Source organism: Budorcas taxicolor, chromosome 21 (assembly GCF_023091745.1).
Source record: "Budorcas taxicolor isolate Tak-1 chromosome 21, Takin1.1, whole genome shotgun sequence".
NCBI lineage: Eukaryota > Metazoa > Chordata > Mammalia > Artiodactyla > Bovidae > Budorcas > Budorcas taxicolor.
The window spans coordinates 8,991,405-9,009,743 of NC_068930.1; the positions used below are offsets into that span (position 1 = coordinate 8,991,405).

At 46.0% G+C, this 18,339-nt stretch overlaps 1 protein-coding gene across 1 annotated transcript in view; it reads left to right on the forward strand.

Annotated features, from left to right (window-relative positions):
- The window catches only part of ADAMTS17 (ADAM metallopeptidase with thrombospondin type 1 motif 17), a 393,371-nt gene that overhangs the window by 284,991 nt on the left and 90,041 nt on the right, over nucleotides 1-18,339 (forward strand). The window contains exons 16-17 of the mRNA XM_052659846.1: nucleotides 4,716-4,836; nucleotides 8,916-8,984. Coding sequence (XP_052515806.1) covers nucleotides 4,716-4,836; nucleotides 8,916-8,984 — 190 coding nt within the window. The remainder of the gene's footprint in view (nucleotides 1-4,715; nucleotides 4,837-8,915; nucleotides 8,985-18,339) is intronic.

The following is an 18,339-nucleotide window of genomic DNA, read 5'->3' on the forward strand; positions in this document are numbered from 1 at the left end:
CCTCCTAGGCTTTCTGCATGTTCCGTAGGAACTGTCTTTACTGAAAGAACTTGTGCCTTTCCCACCAGATCCCAGCCATCCTGAACCTTTGGTTAAGTACACCCTGGACAGTGTCCTCCCCTTGGTGTCACTTGCACCCTGGCTCATCAGCAGAACAGGGCTCTGACCAACAGATGCTGACTAGCAACTGCTTTGAAAGCTCAGAAACGGGTAGCAGGTTTTCCTAGTGTATGTGGAAAAGTGATCCCTGGGATAAATGGGAAGACGCAAGAGTGAATTGTTTGGAGTTTCCTTTGGTTTTGTCATCTTGTCCGCTAGAACACCAAGCCTCATAAACAGTCATTAAATCTGTGACAGTCAGCATCTGGGCGGGGGGTGGGGGGAGCGGAGAATCCAGCCTCTTCCAAGTATATAATGTGTTTCTTGAACTACGCTGTAGAAGAGGGAGGAAATACCACTGTTGGCAGATTTCCAAGTCTGGCTGTTGCCCCTTGGTTTTCAGATTCACTGCTGTTCAGAGACATGCATGCCCTGCCTTTAAATGCAGTTGTCATCTAAAATAATACCAGGCAGAGAGCACAGCACGCAAAACTGTCCCAGCCCCTGGGTGCCCCGAAGAATTAACTTGCAGGGTGACCCTGCCCGCATCCCTCTGTGTACCTGACCTGAGACTCCCATGGGGACAGACCATGACCTGCTGCAGGTGGGGCTGCTTGACATTACAGGCGAGCCCGCCTGCACATGGGCCTCTGCACTTGGCTCGTGTGCAGAGAGGGAAGATGTAGTCCTGCATGCCTTCTCCTTCCCCTCTGCCTTTTCTGGAAAGGAGGGAGTCTGTGGCAGAAAAGGGAGAGATGACAATTACCTGTTGAGTCCTACTCTGCTCAGATTGGAGGAGGGGGAGCTTGTCCCGCAGCCCCATAGAAGGAAGGTGGCCCAGGAGCATCCATCCCAACAGGGCCCACCTCTCATCTGGGCCTGAAAGGTGAGCTTGGGTTTCTCCAACCAGAACAGAGATAATTTCTGCAGCAACCCTCAGAGGCTGAGGTTAATACTCTCATTTTTAGAATGGGAAAACTGAGGCTCGTATCCAAATGTGTAACTCTCCTCAGTTCACACATTGGCATTAGCACAGCATTTTCAGAAGAGAAGCTGACTGCCCAGTAGCTTTGCCCTAATCCAGAAGCCAGCTGGCTACAATCTGAAGTCATGTCTGAGGACACTTCTGTTCTGAGAGGTGAAGTTTTAACAAAAGAAGCTAGTTTTTAAGATTAAAGCAGAATGCTGGGTAAGGAAAGAAGAGAAAATAATGGAGAACCTTCCCCCTGTATCCAGCCTTTGACAGTTTAACATGGAAGATGCTGTGAGTCCTACAAACAAGGATGCTGAAGGTTCCAGATCTGGGTCTCTGCTTCCTGGGTGGAGACCTGTGAGTCGGAAGTTCTGAGCAGCCATAAACCGGCATCCAGGTGATCTGTGAGGCCCTCACCGAAGTGTTTTGGGATTTATAACCTGACGTTCTGTCATGATGGAGCTTCCCATAGGTTCTTTACTTGACCTGAGCACCACTGTAAGTGTGCCCGATTTCCAAGAGCAGAGGGAGGTCCCCACATCTGTCGAGGGGTCTTCAGCCCAGAACTGCTTTGGCTCAGGGGCACAGCTCCAGTGGGAGCTCCAGACACAGGACCTTTCCTGACGGGAAGGACGCTTCTTCAGGACACGGGCGGGCAGGGGGCCGGGGGCGTCTCTCAGCAGTGCCTGTCTCCAAGAATGTCCCTCTCTGAGCTCCAAACCTAGCCCAGTGGTCTTCCACGAGGCCCTGGGCCTGCAGCCTCACCTGGGAATTCAGCAGCAACACAAATCCTTGGGCAGTGGGTGACCTACCCAGGCCTCCAGGTGACTGCAGTGTGCTGAAGTTTGGTGAGCTTGTCTTCCTGGGCCCAGGAGGTCATCTCTCTGTTCTGGACATTGACCACAGCTGGTCAGACCAGGAGGCATTGTTCCTTTAGCCGGTGCTGAGTGAGGACTGTGTGGAAGGGCCTACCATCTTGGTAGACTAATTTTAGCCCTCAAGAGTCATCCCCCCAATGAAAATATAAGCAGGGGGCTTATGTTTTGGAAAGGATGGTACAGTGCCTCCTGAGAGAAACAGATGCTGACAGTGGGCCCCTGGACTTACCTGTGAATAACCTGGACTCTCAGAAAAGAGGCGAGGGCTGGCTCCTTGTAGTCCAAGCATACCCAAGTGTTGCAAAGCTGCAAGGTGCCCAGCAGTCCTGTGGACAGTCTCGTCTCACCAGGCCCCCAACTGATGGTGACTTCATCCCTGAATAAACAGAAATCAATTCCAAACATTGCATATTCTTAAACATTGGATCCCATGAGGTCTAACTCGGTGTCAGTTGGGGCCTGCTACTGAGCAAGCGTGCACACATTCTTTATGTTATGTTTTAGGAGCAATGGTGAGTATCCCAGTGGTTCTCACCGTGGGCCCCCTACCTGCCTCTGCTTGTCCGGAGCGGCGGCAGTGTCTCCTGCTGGGGGAGGGGGCCCCCGAGGACACCTGGTGCTGCTCTGTCTATGCAGGGGCTTTGCGAGCACTCATTTGCACTGCTGCCCTTCCTTATTCTCACTTTCTTTCGCCCCCAAGATCCTTCTTTCAGGGGACTCTTGGGAGGGAAAGCGGTTTGATCATCTAGGAAAGTGGTGCCCTTCTTCCCAGTGACTCCCTTGTCCTGCTCCTCCCAGAAGCTCCTCCCATGCCTGTCAGTCTGGTATCCAGGTGAATTCTTAGTCTGGCAGATTTGAAATGCAGACTTCGCCTCCTAGCCGTGTCTCACCAGGAAACTTCATAGACAGAGGAGCCTGAGCGACTGAGCACATATTCACACACACATGTGCACACACGCGCTCACACAGCCACATACACACGATCTCAGCCAGACAACAAGTAGCCTTTTGAAATTCTGGCATGGATTCTCCCCCAACATCTCCTTTTCCCAAAGGTAGTGTTTCTGGTGTTCTTTTAGCTTCCCTATTCTGAGCATTTCAAAATTCTCACAAACCCAGCATGCTCTGGGGAGAGGCCTGACCTTGTCCAGAAGGTCTTACAGTGGCCTCAGTCCCAGGCTGGGGACATCAGGGTTCCCCAGCCAGCCTGGGGCCAGGAGGCAGGAGGTGAAGGACTGCTCCTGGCCCTGCCAGACACCCACTGTGTGGCCCCTAGGTTTGCCAGGTGCCTTCGCTGGGCTGGGGAAAGCTGTCCAGATCAGGAGGGCTATTAGCTTAGAGTATCCAGAAAACTTTTATCCGGACACCCTGACTGAGATATCAGTGGTACCTGCTCAAATCAGAGACCCACTATTGCTGAGCCACAGTGTGATTAAGAGAGTAATAGAAAACCAGTGTGAGAGGAGTCTAGAGCTGAGAGTACCTGGAGACGGGGAAGCCTCATTTGTGCTTCGTGTAGCATGCCACGGTGCCAGGGTTCTCTGAGTGTGGTCCTGGCCAGCAGCCACAGCAGCACTCGGGAACTTCACAGAAATAGAGATACTCAGGTCCATTCAGCCCTGCTGGATCAGAAATTCCGGGAGTGGATCCTGCATCTGTGTTTTCACGGCCCTCCTGGTGAGTTAGATGCACCTTGACATTTAAGAATCATTGCCCTTATGAAACAGAGGATTCTGGTTCAGTGGGTGAGCTGCAGGGCCAAACCTTCGCCTCCAGGAGATTTGCGGTGCAGCTGGCTCTACTCCGTGCCCTGCCCCCGTGGGAGCGGGGACACAGAGGGAAGAAGGAGTGCAGTCACCTGGGCCTGGCTTGTCTGGATTAGAACCCTTCATGGCCTGATGCAGGGTACAGGGCAGTGGAGACTCAGTTCTTGTTCTGGAATTCTTTACTCCAGGGCAGAAGGGTGGAGAGACATTTTAGCAATTTAACTAGCAAATAATTAAACACACCAGTGTTTACCGTAACATAAACTCAGGTATGTTATTTTGCAGACCATAAAAGTCTCATGAATTTTTTTTTTTTTAAGGAGAAACAGGAATTCACAACCTTTTCCCACTTTTTAGGAACTGACTGTGCTTCCCTGGGGCCAGCCAGGGTCAGGGTGACCCTCCTCTGCCCTCAGACAGGCCTCCTTGAAAAAGTTTGAGCAGCAGGGTATCTTCTTGGGCTACATCCCCCTGACTGAGGACTAGGGGGTTCAAGCCCAGCCGGCCCGAGTGGGCTCTGGGCTTCCCAACCCCAGCAGAGAAGTCACTATGGTGTCTGCCGTGTCTTCTGAGACTGTTGGCTATTCCAGCCGAGATAGAATCACGGACTCACGCAGCTCCAAGGGGATCATGGGTCTTGTGAAACTGTGGCCATGCCAGGAGGTGTGGGAACTGGTTTCCCTTCTCCCCACGGTCCCACCTTGGGCGGCTCCAAGGGCCTGGCCCGGGCCCCAGTGTGAGTTCCAGGCCCCTGGGCCTTCACAGATCCCTCCTCCCTAACAGACACTAACGCAGGTATTTGATGACTGTGTGGTGTAAGAGCAAACGTAATACAAGCTGGATTGTATTCTTTTTCTCTCCTGGTTTTAAAATATTTGCTTGGGCCTCTGGAGGTGTGAGCCCTCCCGCGCCAGCCTGCTGGGTCTCATGGAGAGTCAGCCCTGCAGGGTGTGCCTCTGAGTGCTGCACTCAGAATAACCCAGCACTCTGCTTGTTTAGAAAATCGGCTGTGATGGCATCATCGGGTCTGCGGCCAAGGAAGACCGGTGTGGGGTCTGCAGCGGGGATGGCAAGACCTGCCGCGTGGTCAAGGGCGACTTCAGCCACGCTCGGGGCACAGGTGAGCTCGGGCCTCGGGAAAGGTGACCCCGGCCACTGAGAGCAGACAGGTGAGCACGGGCCCCGAGGTGTTGCTGCAGCAACCGGACAGCCTGCAAGTGCTGTGCATTTTATTGCCCAAAGCCAATCTTAGTGGGTCCTCTCTTGCCCAGAGTCAATGATCACTTGCCTTCCTTGCATCTTACATGTAAGGACTAGTTAATAATAGTTAGGGGGGCATCCCAGGTGGCACAGCAGTAACGAATCTTCCTGCCGTTGCAAGGGATGCAAGAGACGCAGGTTCAATCCCTGGGTTGGGAAGATTCCCCTGGAGAAGGAAATGGCAATCCACTCCAGGATTCTCGCCTGGAGAATCCCCATGGACAGAGGAGCTTAGGAGCTTGGCGGGCTACAGTCCACGGAATTGCAAAGAACTGGACACAACTGAGTGACTGAGCATGCCCCCACAGTAGTATTTAGGGCACCCTGCACTTTAGTCTTAGGATTTCTGAAAGGCAGAGAAAAACATTATAGCCAGAATGACATGTTTAGGTTCTCTGATGTGAATAGCCTGCCCCAGTGCTGTGGGTTGGCCCCCGAGGTCCTTTCTCATGCAGTGGCTCCCTGTCCCACCAGCCTCCCCCCACCCCCGCCCCCCTCAGCACGTGCCAGCTCGTCTGTCTGTCCCGCGTACAAAGGTGACGACAAAGACACTTGTCCACATCGTTTTTACCCACGTAAAATGATGAGGTTCTTTTCTGACTCTGAATTTTCTGTCAATAAAAGGATAGCATTTACACACATCCCTAAACATGCCTGAAGCCCCATGCTCTGGGACGTCCGTGATGTGGCTGCTGGCTGGGGCTGCAGAGCCCCTGTGACTCCCGTGTCCCAGATGTAGCCCGGCCCCCGGCCCGGGCCTGGAGAAGTCGCAGGGTTCAGGTGATCAGCGGCACAGTCTTTCCACTGGAACCGTCTTCACAGCCTGTGTGTGGGGGCTGCCTTGCCCAGAGGTGGGAGAGTTTCTGATCGCCTGCCTGGTGGCTGCCATCTTACAATGTCCAGAGAAGTAGCTGACACCCACTCAGCGAGAGGAGCACGAGGAGGGCAAGTCACCCGGAGGGCGAGTGAGTGTCCCTTCCCCTGACACCGCCAAGGATTACGGCACCAGGATAACTCGCTGAGTGGAGCTGAGCTGAGAAGCTTCTAATTCCCAGAGCTGCTTTGGATGGAGGCGTTTCAGGTGCATTCCCCTGGTACAGGGACAGGATCACAGTTGTTCCCCGTCCCACAGAGCGAGCAGAGAGGAGAATCCGTGCACGGCCCCCTTTCTCTATTGGGACAGGAGCCCTGGTCTGGAGCAAAGGCTGTTTCTAGACACCTCACAGAAAGGGCTCCTACTTACACAGACACTCTGCAGAATCCTGACTGCCAAACCAGAGCCACACACAAGTGAGAATTACACTTCCGGCTCAGTAAGGACTGGTTTCTGGACTTGGAAGATGGGTGCCCAGGCTGTGGAACAGGCCTCTGGAGGGAACCTCTGCCTCCTGCCCTCCTGACGAAAGCCAAAGAAGCTGCCGCTGGAACGAGTCGGTGTGGGGGAGGCGCCCCCCAAAGCGGCACCATCCATTGCAGTCGCCATAGGCCACCGATGTCCATTCAGATTTTCAATATAATTAGTTTAAATGAAACCAACATAAAACTTCAGTCCTCAGTCCCGTGAGCCACATTTCAGTGCCCTGTTGCCACGTGTGACGGGGGCTCCGACATTGACTGTCACAGCCGGAAGTGCTCCTTCCTTGCAGAAAGTTCAGTCGGACAGCAGTGCTCTGCACCTTTGGGGACATCTGCTCTCTGTTTCATCTGATGCCACTGTCCCTGTTTGGACTCCAGCTCCAGTTTGCCATGAGACTGACCTTGCCTCCTGCTTCACCTGAGCAGCAAGGCAGACCTCAGCTCCTGGCAAGTGTTTGCTACTGACTTTTTTTTTTAAGTCAGCGTTAGAACCCTTTATGTTTATACACTGAATGTTGTGCTGAGCTCCAGTAAGCTGAACTGTGCGATTGCTCCATTCTTGGAAGGCAGTCGAGCATAGCCGTGCCCACTTCTGCCCCCAGGCAGTTCTCAGAGCCCTAAGGAAGGTTCCACCATAGTCCTTTATAAACGACCACTGTGCACCACAGAGCTGCCAACCTCAAGAGCGCTTAGATCAGGACAGAAGCACTGTCTTTCCCCACAGGCTCTAACGCACTTGTTGGCCTTTGGTCCTGGCTCGAGCACATCCATTCCTCCTATGACGGCAGCGTCCTTCTCTGCTCCCCGCATTCTCCACCCCAGCCTGTGCCTGGCGCCCTGCACACACACAGGGCAGGTGGACTGGAAGCCTCTGGAGGAGAGCGGTCCCCACCCTGACATGCCACTTAGTGCTCCTTCACTGGAGTCTTAGCAAACCTTCAGAGAAAGATAAGCTCAGTTAGCTTCACTCACCTCTAAAAGTTCTGTCCTGAATGCTTGCTAGATGTTACACCTTTGTTTTGAAGTCTAAAACTGTCTTTAACAAATCCTAGGGACTGGGGTCTGTGAGCATCAGCTCATGTCAGTGTAGATTCTGTTTATTAAAGATGTGTGTAGAATGCTTGCTCACACATGGATGAGTCGCTAATTCAAGTTTCATCAGACACAAACCTCTAATCCAGTTCTGACATTCTGGAATGCACGTTCAAGAGATAATGCACACGGCCACCTGTGAGCCCACTCACCCTATGAACGCTTGTGCAGCACTGCTGCATTTTAAGCTTGAGTTGCAAAAATAAAACTGTCACTGAGTTGGTCACAGTCAAGGGAGGGGACCCTCGGGCAAACAGCTTGAGCCCACATGTGAGGTGGAGGGGGCTCCACTCGGCTCTAGGGGTACCATGGGGCCCTAAGTCCTGGTGGGGCTCCTCGCCCAGCCCTGCAGACAGATGAGGGTGGCCCCCACAACCTAAAGGATAAGTAGGAATTAAATGACAGTGGAGGTCTGGGAAGGACATTTCAGGCTGCAGGAAAAACCCAGCTTAGACATGGCATAAAGCCCTCGCATCGTGTAACATCTAGGTGACTCCAAGGGCAGCTGGATGAAAGCAGAATCCTGTCAGTTTAGATACGAAGGTAACTTTCATCTCTGCCCAACTCTAAAGACAGGAGCGAGGAGGAATGCCTTATCACCCTGAGGGTGAATATCAAAGAAAATACCATACCCAAAAGATAAAGCGGAATCAAATGCAGGATTTTTGCCCAATTATATGAAGTCCTGACCCTTGCCTGAACTCTTCTGGGTCCTTAACCCACATACTTGAGCTAAGGACCCCGAACAGACCTACACAGGGAGGGTGTCCACGCCCCCAGGATGCCCCCCTCAGGTGTCCTGGAGAGGTCCCAACGCAGTATCCTGAGCTGAGTGTTTGCTCTCTGACCCCTTGCCTTCCTACTTTGAACAGATGCGGTCTTGGGCCACTTGGCTCTAGGGGAATCCACTTGAATTGGCTATCATATTACTTTTCTGATGGATGGGCTTCAGAATGCACAAGCCTTGGATTGAGTTGAAACAGCTGAGCTTTTTTTAATTTAGAAACTTGAAAGTTCTTGATAGGATGCTTTCATTTCATTCATTAAATTGTCGTTTTCACATTATTGCATGCTGCTCCTTGACACTTGAAAGGTGTCTGACGTCCATGGACACCCAGTCCAGGTCATCTCTGGACTCAAGTCCCCACCAAGAGCTGGCCATGATGCCCCATGGGCTCCGAATCCCTTTGCACTGTGTCCTTGAAGAGAACCTTCTCAAACTATCAGTTCTTGAAAAGGAGAGTGATGTGATCTATCCCTATTGAATATGGATAGATCCACATGTCAATGTTTGTTCAGTAATTACCTTTAGAACCTGTACCTCATGCCAAGTTCTGAGCTCCAGTGTCTAGATGTGGGGCGTGGAGGTTCCATGGGGAATCTACCACTCTGTGATGGCGACAGAGCCACTTCCTTGTACTGACTGTGAACTATAGTATCAGTTCCTTCAATATGCATGTAAACCAATTACCATGTCTTTCTTTTTCTCAGTCAGGAATAATCTTTGTACCAAAGTGTCCACATGTGTGATGGCAAAGGCCGTTCCCAGGTGTTTCTCATGTAAGATTCTGGCTATTCCGAGCAGAGCTAGTGGTGATATGCCTGGTGTGGGGCTCTTACCTCGCTTATGTGCCTGAATGTTTGCTAAGTAGAGTCAGTGGGAGGGAGTCATGTATGAAGCCGTGGATAAACACATATCGCTTATGTGTAATTGATGTGTAAGACTGATGACCTAAAGGAAAAGCTACAGAATAAAACCAATTCTAAGTCTATAAAAGATAAAGATTCATCAGATCAGGGGCCATACAGAAACATATGTCAGTATGCCGGGGACACGTCTTCACTCTCCTCAGCCTCACCTGGCACTTTGGCAGAAAACACTAAGATTTGCCAGAGAATGGAAGTTTCCGCATTACATGGCTGGGCTTTCCAAAAGGCAAAGGACACTTGACAAGACCCTCCTGGTCTTCGTGCTGGAGATAAAGGCCATGGCCTTGTTCAGCCCACCTGCACTGACCTCACATTCTGAGAACTGAGCCAGGATATTAGCCAGACTCCTGGGCTTCCCAAATCATTTTCGACTGGAACCAGAGAAACCATTAAGAATAAACATAAAGACAGTAATACTCTGACAAACAACTTTTGTAAACAGCAAAAACTAAAAACTTACACAAAGGCCTCCCCATGCATTTTTAAAGATTATTACCCCTCCCAAAAGAAAAAAAAAAAACCTTTGATTTTTTTTTTTCTTTTTGTACATGTTTGATACAATCGTTTGGAAGTGTCCCAGTCAGTGTAGCCAGGGTATTACCTGTGTTCCATCATGGCACCTTATCAACTCAATGGTTTTCTTCCAAAGAAAGTTAATGCTGCTGAAGCCTGTAACAAGGGGAAAATATGATCTAAATAAACTACATGTAAAGCTCAGACAAAAGGTATTTTGCAGGGAAATGTGCTTATAGCCTTGTGATATGAATTATTCAGAAAATTTGAGGCAGGTTGAAGATCAACATCATTTTAAGGTCAACATCAGTTTGAACTTCCTCCTGACTACTTGTCCTGATGGCAAAAATTACATGTTCTCCTAGAATAATGGCAACAATATTAACTTTTATCCATGGCTTCCTCATGACACTAAAGTGTGTCCCTCTAACTGGATTTCTCCTGCTTAATGGCAGAGGCTAGAATGGAAAATTAAAGGTAGTCTTGTGTCTTCCCTAAAGTGTGACTCTATCCTGTGAATTCCTGGGGTAAACTGCCCCCCTCCGTTTCACGCCATCCACAGAGTGATAACTGGCATCTGCAGAGGGGAGACATCTGGCATGAGGGATGGCAAGGTGCTTTGGGGCTTGGTGCTGGGTCTCTTTCCCTGGCTGGCCACTCTTCATGCCAACCTTGGGCTGGGCTTTGGGCTCTGTCGGGGACAGTGCATGAGAGATGGTGTCCTTGGTTTGTGGACAGAGGCCCCGCTTTTCACTTCAGGGATTTTCTCTTTCATTATTTCATCATTCCATGTCATGAGCAGAGAAGCTCATCTTAGAAGGAAAGGTTAGCAGAGCCCAAGGACAGCAATGCCCTGCCCCATTATTCAGGGATTACCTTTATTCAGACACAACTGCGCTGTGTGTCTGCCCTGAGCTCTTCACTCCCCGTCAGCCTCTGTCCACCAGGGTACTTGAGAAAGGAGAGGAAGCAGGTGCCTTTTCAGGGCTACTACATGTGCCAAATCTAAGCTTAGAAATAGGCCGATGAGCACACATCCAGTGCAGATGCCCCTTGCTGTGGAATGTAGAAAGTTAACTGGTTGGGACCTTAGCAAATATGTCTGTTGCCTTTGGTTCTGCTGGTGATGCTAACACCAAGATTTGTTAGGCACAAAATAGGAAAAGTCCATGTAACAGCAGCAATTTTCAGAGATCTTGTTACCAGGTCAGTTCAATGATTTAAATGGGAATTTCTCCAAAAAAGGTTTTAATCACCACCAACCCTGAACAATTTTGTGTTCATTTTTGATACTTCACTGTCTTCTATGCCTGGAATCCAATGAGTCTTCAAACTTCCCAAGAAGGAATACTTTTCTCTAAGAGAGATTTGTGATATAAAATCCATTGCTGTGATCCTCAAAGGTTTTTTTTTTTTTTTTTTTTTTTTTGCATTCCTGAAGCAAAAATTGTTTTTAATCAAAAAACCTTGCCTCATGCTATGAGGCTAAGCGGTAAAGGATGCAGGAGATGTGGGTTCGATCCCTGCATTGGGAAGATCTCCTGGGGAAAGAAATGGCAACCCACTCCAGTATTCTTGCCTGGGAAATCTCATGGACAGAGGAGCCTGGTTGTCTACAGTCTATGGGGTTGCAAAGAGTCAGACTCAACTTAGCATCTATACAACAACAGCACGCTGAAAGGACTGGAAAGTGGAGGGGCTGTGCCTGCAAGTTGGTGCTGCTGCCCTTAAGTGAGAGGTGGTTGGAGGGCATCAACTGGAGGACCATACTCCCACCTGGTTCAGGAAGTCATCCTGCCTGCCTGGGAATCAGGGAGGATCAGGGCACAAGAAGTAGACAACTCATACCGAACTGTGTCAACATCTGTGAAGTCTTCCTAAGCACAAAACATTTATTTGTAGGCATCCAAGACTGGATCTTTAGTAACAATGCCAAAATATTTTCTATCAAGACTCAAGGACTCCACTAAACTTTCCATCTGGGATGGCTGGTTGAACACAGGTGTTTATCTTCTTGGCTTCTCATGATCACCTTAAAATGAATGAGCAGGAACTTATTAAAAGGTCTAGGGAGAGTAAGCTCATATCAAGTGGATGTTCATATGTTGTTTGAATGAGAATAAATAGATTTGGTTTAGATGTAGTAAATAAGCAAACAAGCAAAACACACACTGCCACAGTTACCTTGGAGGAAAAAGGGAACACGGCGGAGCAGGTCCTAATACTCATACACACCACTGTCATTCACATTTTAAGGGTCAAAATAAGTTACATGGTCACATAATTTTAAGAGGTCAAGGAAAGGCATTCCTACCATGATTCCAGAGAGAGACCTGACAATATTTGGTGGCCAGCCCCATGACACAGCACCTCTAGCAAACTTCTCTGCCTTCTGGTATTTTGGTTGCCAACACATGATATCATTCCCTGGCCCCTAACTGAAAGCCAGTCCTGATAAGCAGCAAACACCATCCATGTACAGTAGACTCCCTTATCCCTGGGGGGTATCTTTCAACACCCCCAGTGGACGACTGAAAGCATAAATGGTATGGGGCACTATATATATTGGGTTGGCCAAAAGGTTCCTTCAGGTTTCTACATAACGTCTTATGGAAAAACCCAAATGAATTTTTTGGTTATCCCAATACTATGCTTTTTTCCCTACAAATACACAACCTGAGATGAAGTCTAATATATAAATTAGGCACAGTAAGAGATTAGTAATGACTAATAATAAAATAGAATGATTACAGTACTATCCTGTAATACGAACTATGTAAACGTGGTATTTCTCTCTCAAAATATCTTACTGTACAAATTTAATGCCTTTTCCATCTTAATTAAGCACTTAGCATGCACTGTGGGCATGAACTTTTGCAGTTTGAGATGTGAGAGCAAATTTCTTTTTACCTTGTGCACAGTTTTATCAATGGAAGATTCATTCTTACCATAGATCTTAGCAACCTAAGCATATGATTTTTTTTCCCCCTTTCTTTGTTAAGTCTAGAACTTTCACCTTTTCACTTAAGGAAGAACTTTACAGCTTCTCTTTGGCATGTGCAAATTGCCACCATCACTACTCTGGTGCCTTGGGGCCATTATAAAGTAAAATAAAGATCACTTGACTGTTGTGAAACTGCAACAGTCAGTCTGATAAGAGATGGCTACTAAGTGACTAGTAGGCAGGTTATGGTTAACAAAGGGATAATTCACGTTCTGGGCAGGACGGAGTGGGACTGTGTGAGATTTCATCACGTTAGTCAAATGGCATGCAATTTTAAACTTATTGTTATTTCTGGAATCTTCTATTTAATATTGTTAGACTACAATTAACTGCAGGTAGCTAAAACTACAGAAAGTTACACTGCAGATAAGGAGGTTACTGTATGTAGAGGCAACTCATCTACGGCATCCTTCTCAGAAGAGTCTGCAACAAATGGGAGAGACCAAGATAACTGAAATGTGAAAAATAAGATGACTCAAATAATAGAAGTTCCAGATCTCTCATAACTATTCTTAGAAATGTTTCAGAAGTGATTTTACTCAAAAAACCAGTACAGAGTGCCATGAGAAGAAGCAATCAGAAAACAAAAAGGAGATCTCAATTATTAAAACTATGACTATCATATTAAAACCTTGGAATAAAAAGCAACATACATAAAGAAATGACAAATGACAGAAAAAAATGAATGCAAGTCTAGTTTGAGTTTCAGTCCAAAATATATTAAATACACATTAATAGATATAAAATATATTTAATGGCTCTTGCTTATCAAATAAAAACAAGCCGGTAGGAGAATGGACACCACTTGTGAATACGGTACTTAACTGAAGAGAAAACACAAATGACCAATAAGTATATGCTAACATGCAGAGCCACACTGATAATGAGAGAAATGCAAATTACATCTATAATATCTACTTTTTCACATCTTAGACCAGCAAATATCAAGAGGATTGATAATATCAATTATCTAAACATGTGGACCAACATGTATTCTCCTATAGAATTGGCTTACTTCTATATTAAGCCATTATGGAGAGCAATTTAATGTACATTTAACATTTAAACTGCATGTATATTTTTTCAGTAGACAGATTTATTATTGACCTCTGTGTTGAATAGAATGCAGGTGAGTCAAGACATTCTAGGTTTGGTTGTTTTTAGTTTTAGGCTAAAACTGTCAATATTTATACTTTCCCACAGTGGTAATGATGTCATCTTCACTCTAAAGTGCAATTAGAAAACAAGCTTCTTTCTCTAAAGCTGACTTCTTGGAAACAGTCCTAGGACTTAGCACAAAGCAGTAAGTTTTACTTAAGAAATACTCAATTTGCATGTATGTTGAATGGAAACTCAATTTGCATGTATGCTGAACAGTTGAACAGTTCAGTGGTTCAATGAAGACCTACAAGACCTTCTAGAAATAACACCCCCAAAAGATGTCCTTTTCATTATAGGGGACTGGAATGCCAAAGTAGGAAGTCAAGACACACCTGGAGTAACAGGCAGATTTGGCCTTGGAGTACAGAATGAAGCAGAGCAAAGGCTAATAGAGTTTTGCCAAGAAAACACACGGGTCATAGCAAACACCCTCTTCCAACAACACAAGAGAAGACTCTACACATGGACATCACCAGATGGTCAATACCAAAATCAGATTGATTACATTCTTTGCAGCCAAAGATGGAGAAGCTCTATACAGTCAGCAAAAACAAGACCGGGAGCTGACTGTGGCTCAGATCATGAACTCCTTATTGCCAAATTCAGACTTAAATTGAAGAAAGTAGGGAAAACCACTAGACCATTAGGTATGACCTAAATCAAATCCCTTATGATTATACAGTGGAAGTGACAAATAGATTCAAGGGACTAGATCTGATAGACAGACTGCCTGAAGAACTATGGACGGAGGTTTGTGACATTGTGCAGGAGGCTGTGATGAAGACCATCCCCAAGAAAAACAAATGCAAAAAGGCAAAATGGTTGTCTGAGGAGGACTTACAGATAGCTGAGAAAAGAGCAGTGAAAGGCAAAGGAGAAAAGGAAAGATATACCCATTTGAATGCAGAGTTCCAAAGAATAGCAAGGCGAGAGAAGAAAACCTTCCTCAGTGATCAATGCAAAGAAGTAAAGGAAAACAATATAATGGGAAAAACTAGAGATCTCTTCAAAAAATTAGAGATAGCAAGGGAACTTTTCATGCAAAGATAGGCACAATAAAGGACAGAAATAGTATGGACCTAACAGAAGCAGAAGATATTAAGAAGAGGTGGCAAGAATACACAGAAGAACTATACAAAAGAGATCTTCATGACCAAGATAATCACGATGGCGTGATCACTCACCTAGAGCCAGACATCCTGGAATGTGAAGTCAAGTGAGCCTTGAGAGGCATCACTACGAACGAAGCTAGTGGAGGTGATGAAATTCCAGTTAAGCTATTTCATATCCTAAAAGATGATGCTGTGGAAGTGCTGCACTCAATATGCCAGCAAATTTGGAAAACTCAGCAGTGGCCACAGGACTGGAAAAAGTCAGTTTTCATTCCAATCCCAAAGAAAGGCAATGCCAAAGAATGCTCAGACTACTGCACAATTGCACTCATCTCACATGCTAGCAAAGTCATGCTCAAAATTCTCCAAGACAGGCTTCAGCAACACGTGAACCGTGAACTTCCTGATGTTCAAGCTGATTTTAAAAAAGGCAGGGGAACCAGAGATCAAATTGCCAACATCCGCTGGATCATGGAAAAAGCAAGAGAGTTCCAGAAAAACATCTCTTTCTGCTTTATTGACTATACCAAAGCCTTTGACTGTGTGGATCACAATAAACTGTGGAAAATTCTGAAAGAGATGAGAATACCAGACCACCTGACCTGCCTCTTGAGAAACCTGTATGCAGGTCAGGAAGCAGCAGTTAGAACTGGACATGGAACAACAGACTGCTTCCAAATAGGAAAAGGAGTACGTCAAGGCTGCATATTGTCACCCTGCTTATTTAACTTCTATGCAGAGTACATCATGAGAAATGCTGGGCTGGAAGAAGCACCAGCTGGAATCAAGATTGCCGGGAGAAACATCAATAACCTCAGATATGCAAATGACACCACCCTTATGGCAGAAAGTGAAGAGAAACTAAAAAGCCTCTTGATGAAAGTGAGAGAGGAGAGTGAAAAAGTTGGCTTAAAACTCAACTTTCAGAAAACTAAGATCATGACATTCGGTCCCATCACTTCATGGCAAATAGATGGGGAAACAGTGGAAACAGTGAGAGACTATTTTGGGGGGCTCCCAAATCACTGCAGATGGTGATTGCAGCCGTGAAATCAAAAGACGCTTGCTCCTTCAAAGAAAAGTTATGACCAACCTAGACAGCTTATTAAAAAGCAGAGACATCACTTTGCCAACAAACGTCCATCTAGTCAAAGCTATGGTTTTTCCAGTAGTCATGTATGGATGTGAGAGTTGGACCATAAAGAAAGCTGAGCAGCGAAGAATTGATGCCTTTGAACTGTGGTGTTGGAGAAGACTGTGGTGTTGAGAGTCCCTTGGACTGCAAGGAGATCCAAACAGTCTATCCTAAAGGAAATCAGTCCTGAATATTCACTGGAAGGACTGATGATGAAGCTGAAACTCCAGTACTTTGGCCACGTGATGCAAAGAGCTGACTCATTTGAAAAGACCCTGATGCTGGGAAAGATTCAGAGCAGGAGGAGAAGGGATGACAGAGGATGAGATGGTTGGATGGCATCACCGACTCAATAGACGTGAATTTGAGTAAACTCCAGGAGTTGGTGATGGACAGGGAAGCCTGGCATGCTGCTGTCCATGGGGTCGCAAAGAGTCGGATACAACTGAGTGACTGAGCTGAACTGAACTGCAGGTATGTTTGACCCAGCAATTCTCACAGCTGACGTGTGTGACATTGTATATATGCATAGATAGACATGCAAAGCTGTTCATTGCAATTTATGATTTTTTAGCACTTTTGCAGAAGTTTAATTCACATACCATAAAATTCATCCATTTAAGGTGTACAATTCAAAGGGCTTTAGTAAATATACAGCGCTCTTCAGCCATGACCACAGTCATCCCAGAAAGAAACCCCACACCCGTTAGCAGTCATTCCCCATCTCCCTCCTCCTACCCCAGCCCTAGGCAGCTACTTTTGTGTCTATTTGTCTGTTCTGGACATTTCCTATAAATGGCATCATACGATATGTGATCTTTGTGACTGGCCTTAGTAATTTAGTATAGCATTTTCAAGTTTCTTCCATATTGTATCATCTATCAGTGTTTCATACTTTTTTGCTAAATCATACCCACTGTAAAAATGGATTTCATATTTTTTAAATGTGCATGTAAAAATACATTCATTACTTGGTGGACATTTGAGTTTTTTCTGCTTTTTTGGTTATAATGAATAATGCTGATATAAACATTTGTGTATAAGTTTTTATATGGACATATTTTTCATTCTTCTTGGATATATAATACATAGGAGTAGAATTGGTAGGTTTTTTGGTAATTTTATTTTTCCTGTTTTGAGGCGCTATCAAACTCTTCTCCAGTATTCCTGTACCATTTTACATTCCTACTAGCAGTAAGTGAGGGGTTCAAATTCTCCACATCCTCTCCAGCACTTGTTATTGTTTATCATTTTTATTATAGGCATCCTAGTAAGTATGAAGTGTATCACATTGTTGTTTTGATTTATATTTCTTTAATTACTAATGATGCTGAGACTCTTCTCATGTGCCTTTTGGCGTTTCATGCATCTTCTTTGGAAAAATGTCTATTAAAATCCTTTGCCCATTTTTAAATTGGATTATTTGCCACTTTATTATTGAGTTGTAAGGTTTCTTTATATACTCTGGACATAGTTCTTTTATCAAAATGATTTGCAAATATTTTCTCCCAGTGTATGGGTTTGCCGTTTCACTTTCTTGATGGTATCCTTTGAAGCACAAAGTTTAAAATTTTAATATGATCCATTTTCTTTTTTTCCTCCTGTTGCTTGTGAGTTGCCAAAACTCAGCCTCTGTTCACCGGTGCTAAATAGAAATGCAGACCCAGAGTTTTGGATAAAGTAGAAAAGAGTGGATTTTATTGCTTTGCCAGGCAAAGGGGGCCACAGTGTGGGCTACTGTCCTCAAGACTGTGTGACCCACCCTGGAGGGGATGGTGAGAAGTTTTTCAGTGTTCAAGGAAGAGGGCATGATCAGCTTGTGGACAATTCTTGGATTGGTTGCCATCAGGGTGAAGTTTCAAGCATCATCAATTTTCTGGTTTCAACCAGTCTAGAGTCTGTGTTCTTGTTGATAAGCAGTTTTCATCTGGAGGGGTGTGTTTCCCAGACAACTTAGGAATGTGTGTCAAGCCTTTATCAATGTCATTCAGGGAAGTGGGAGTTCAGTGATTCTGATATGCGGCAGAATTATAGTCGGAATTGTTACCAGTTCCCTAGCCCAACAGCCGTTCTTCATTTTCGCATCTTCACATTTCCCAGTCATTAACTCTTGAGCCAGCATTGTATTTCAAAAGACAAGAATACAGGCTCTTGTACAGTTTCACTTTTGCTATCTGAAAAACTAGTGCCTAATCCAAGGATACAAAGATTTCTTTCAGTGTTTTCTTCTAGGAATTTTATATTTTTAGCTCTAAGATTTAGGTCTATGACCAGTTTTAG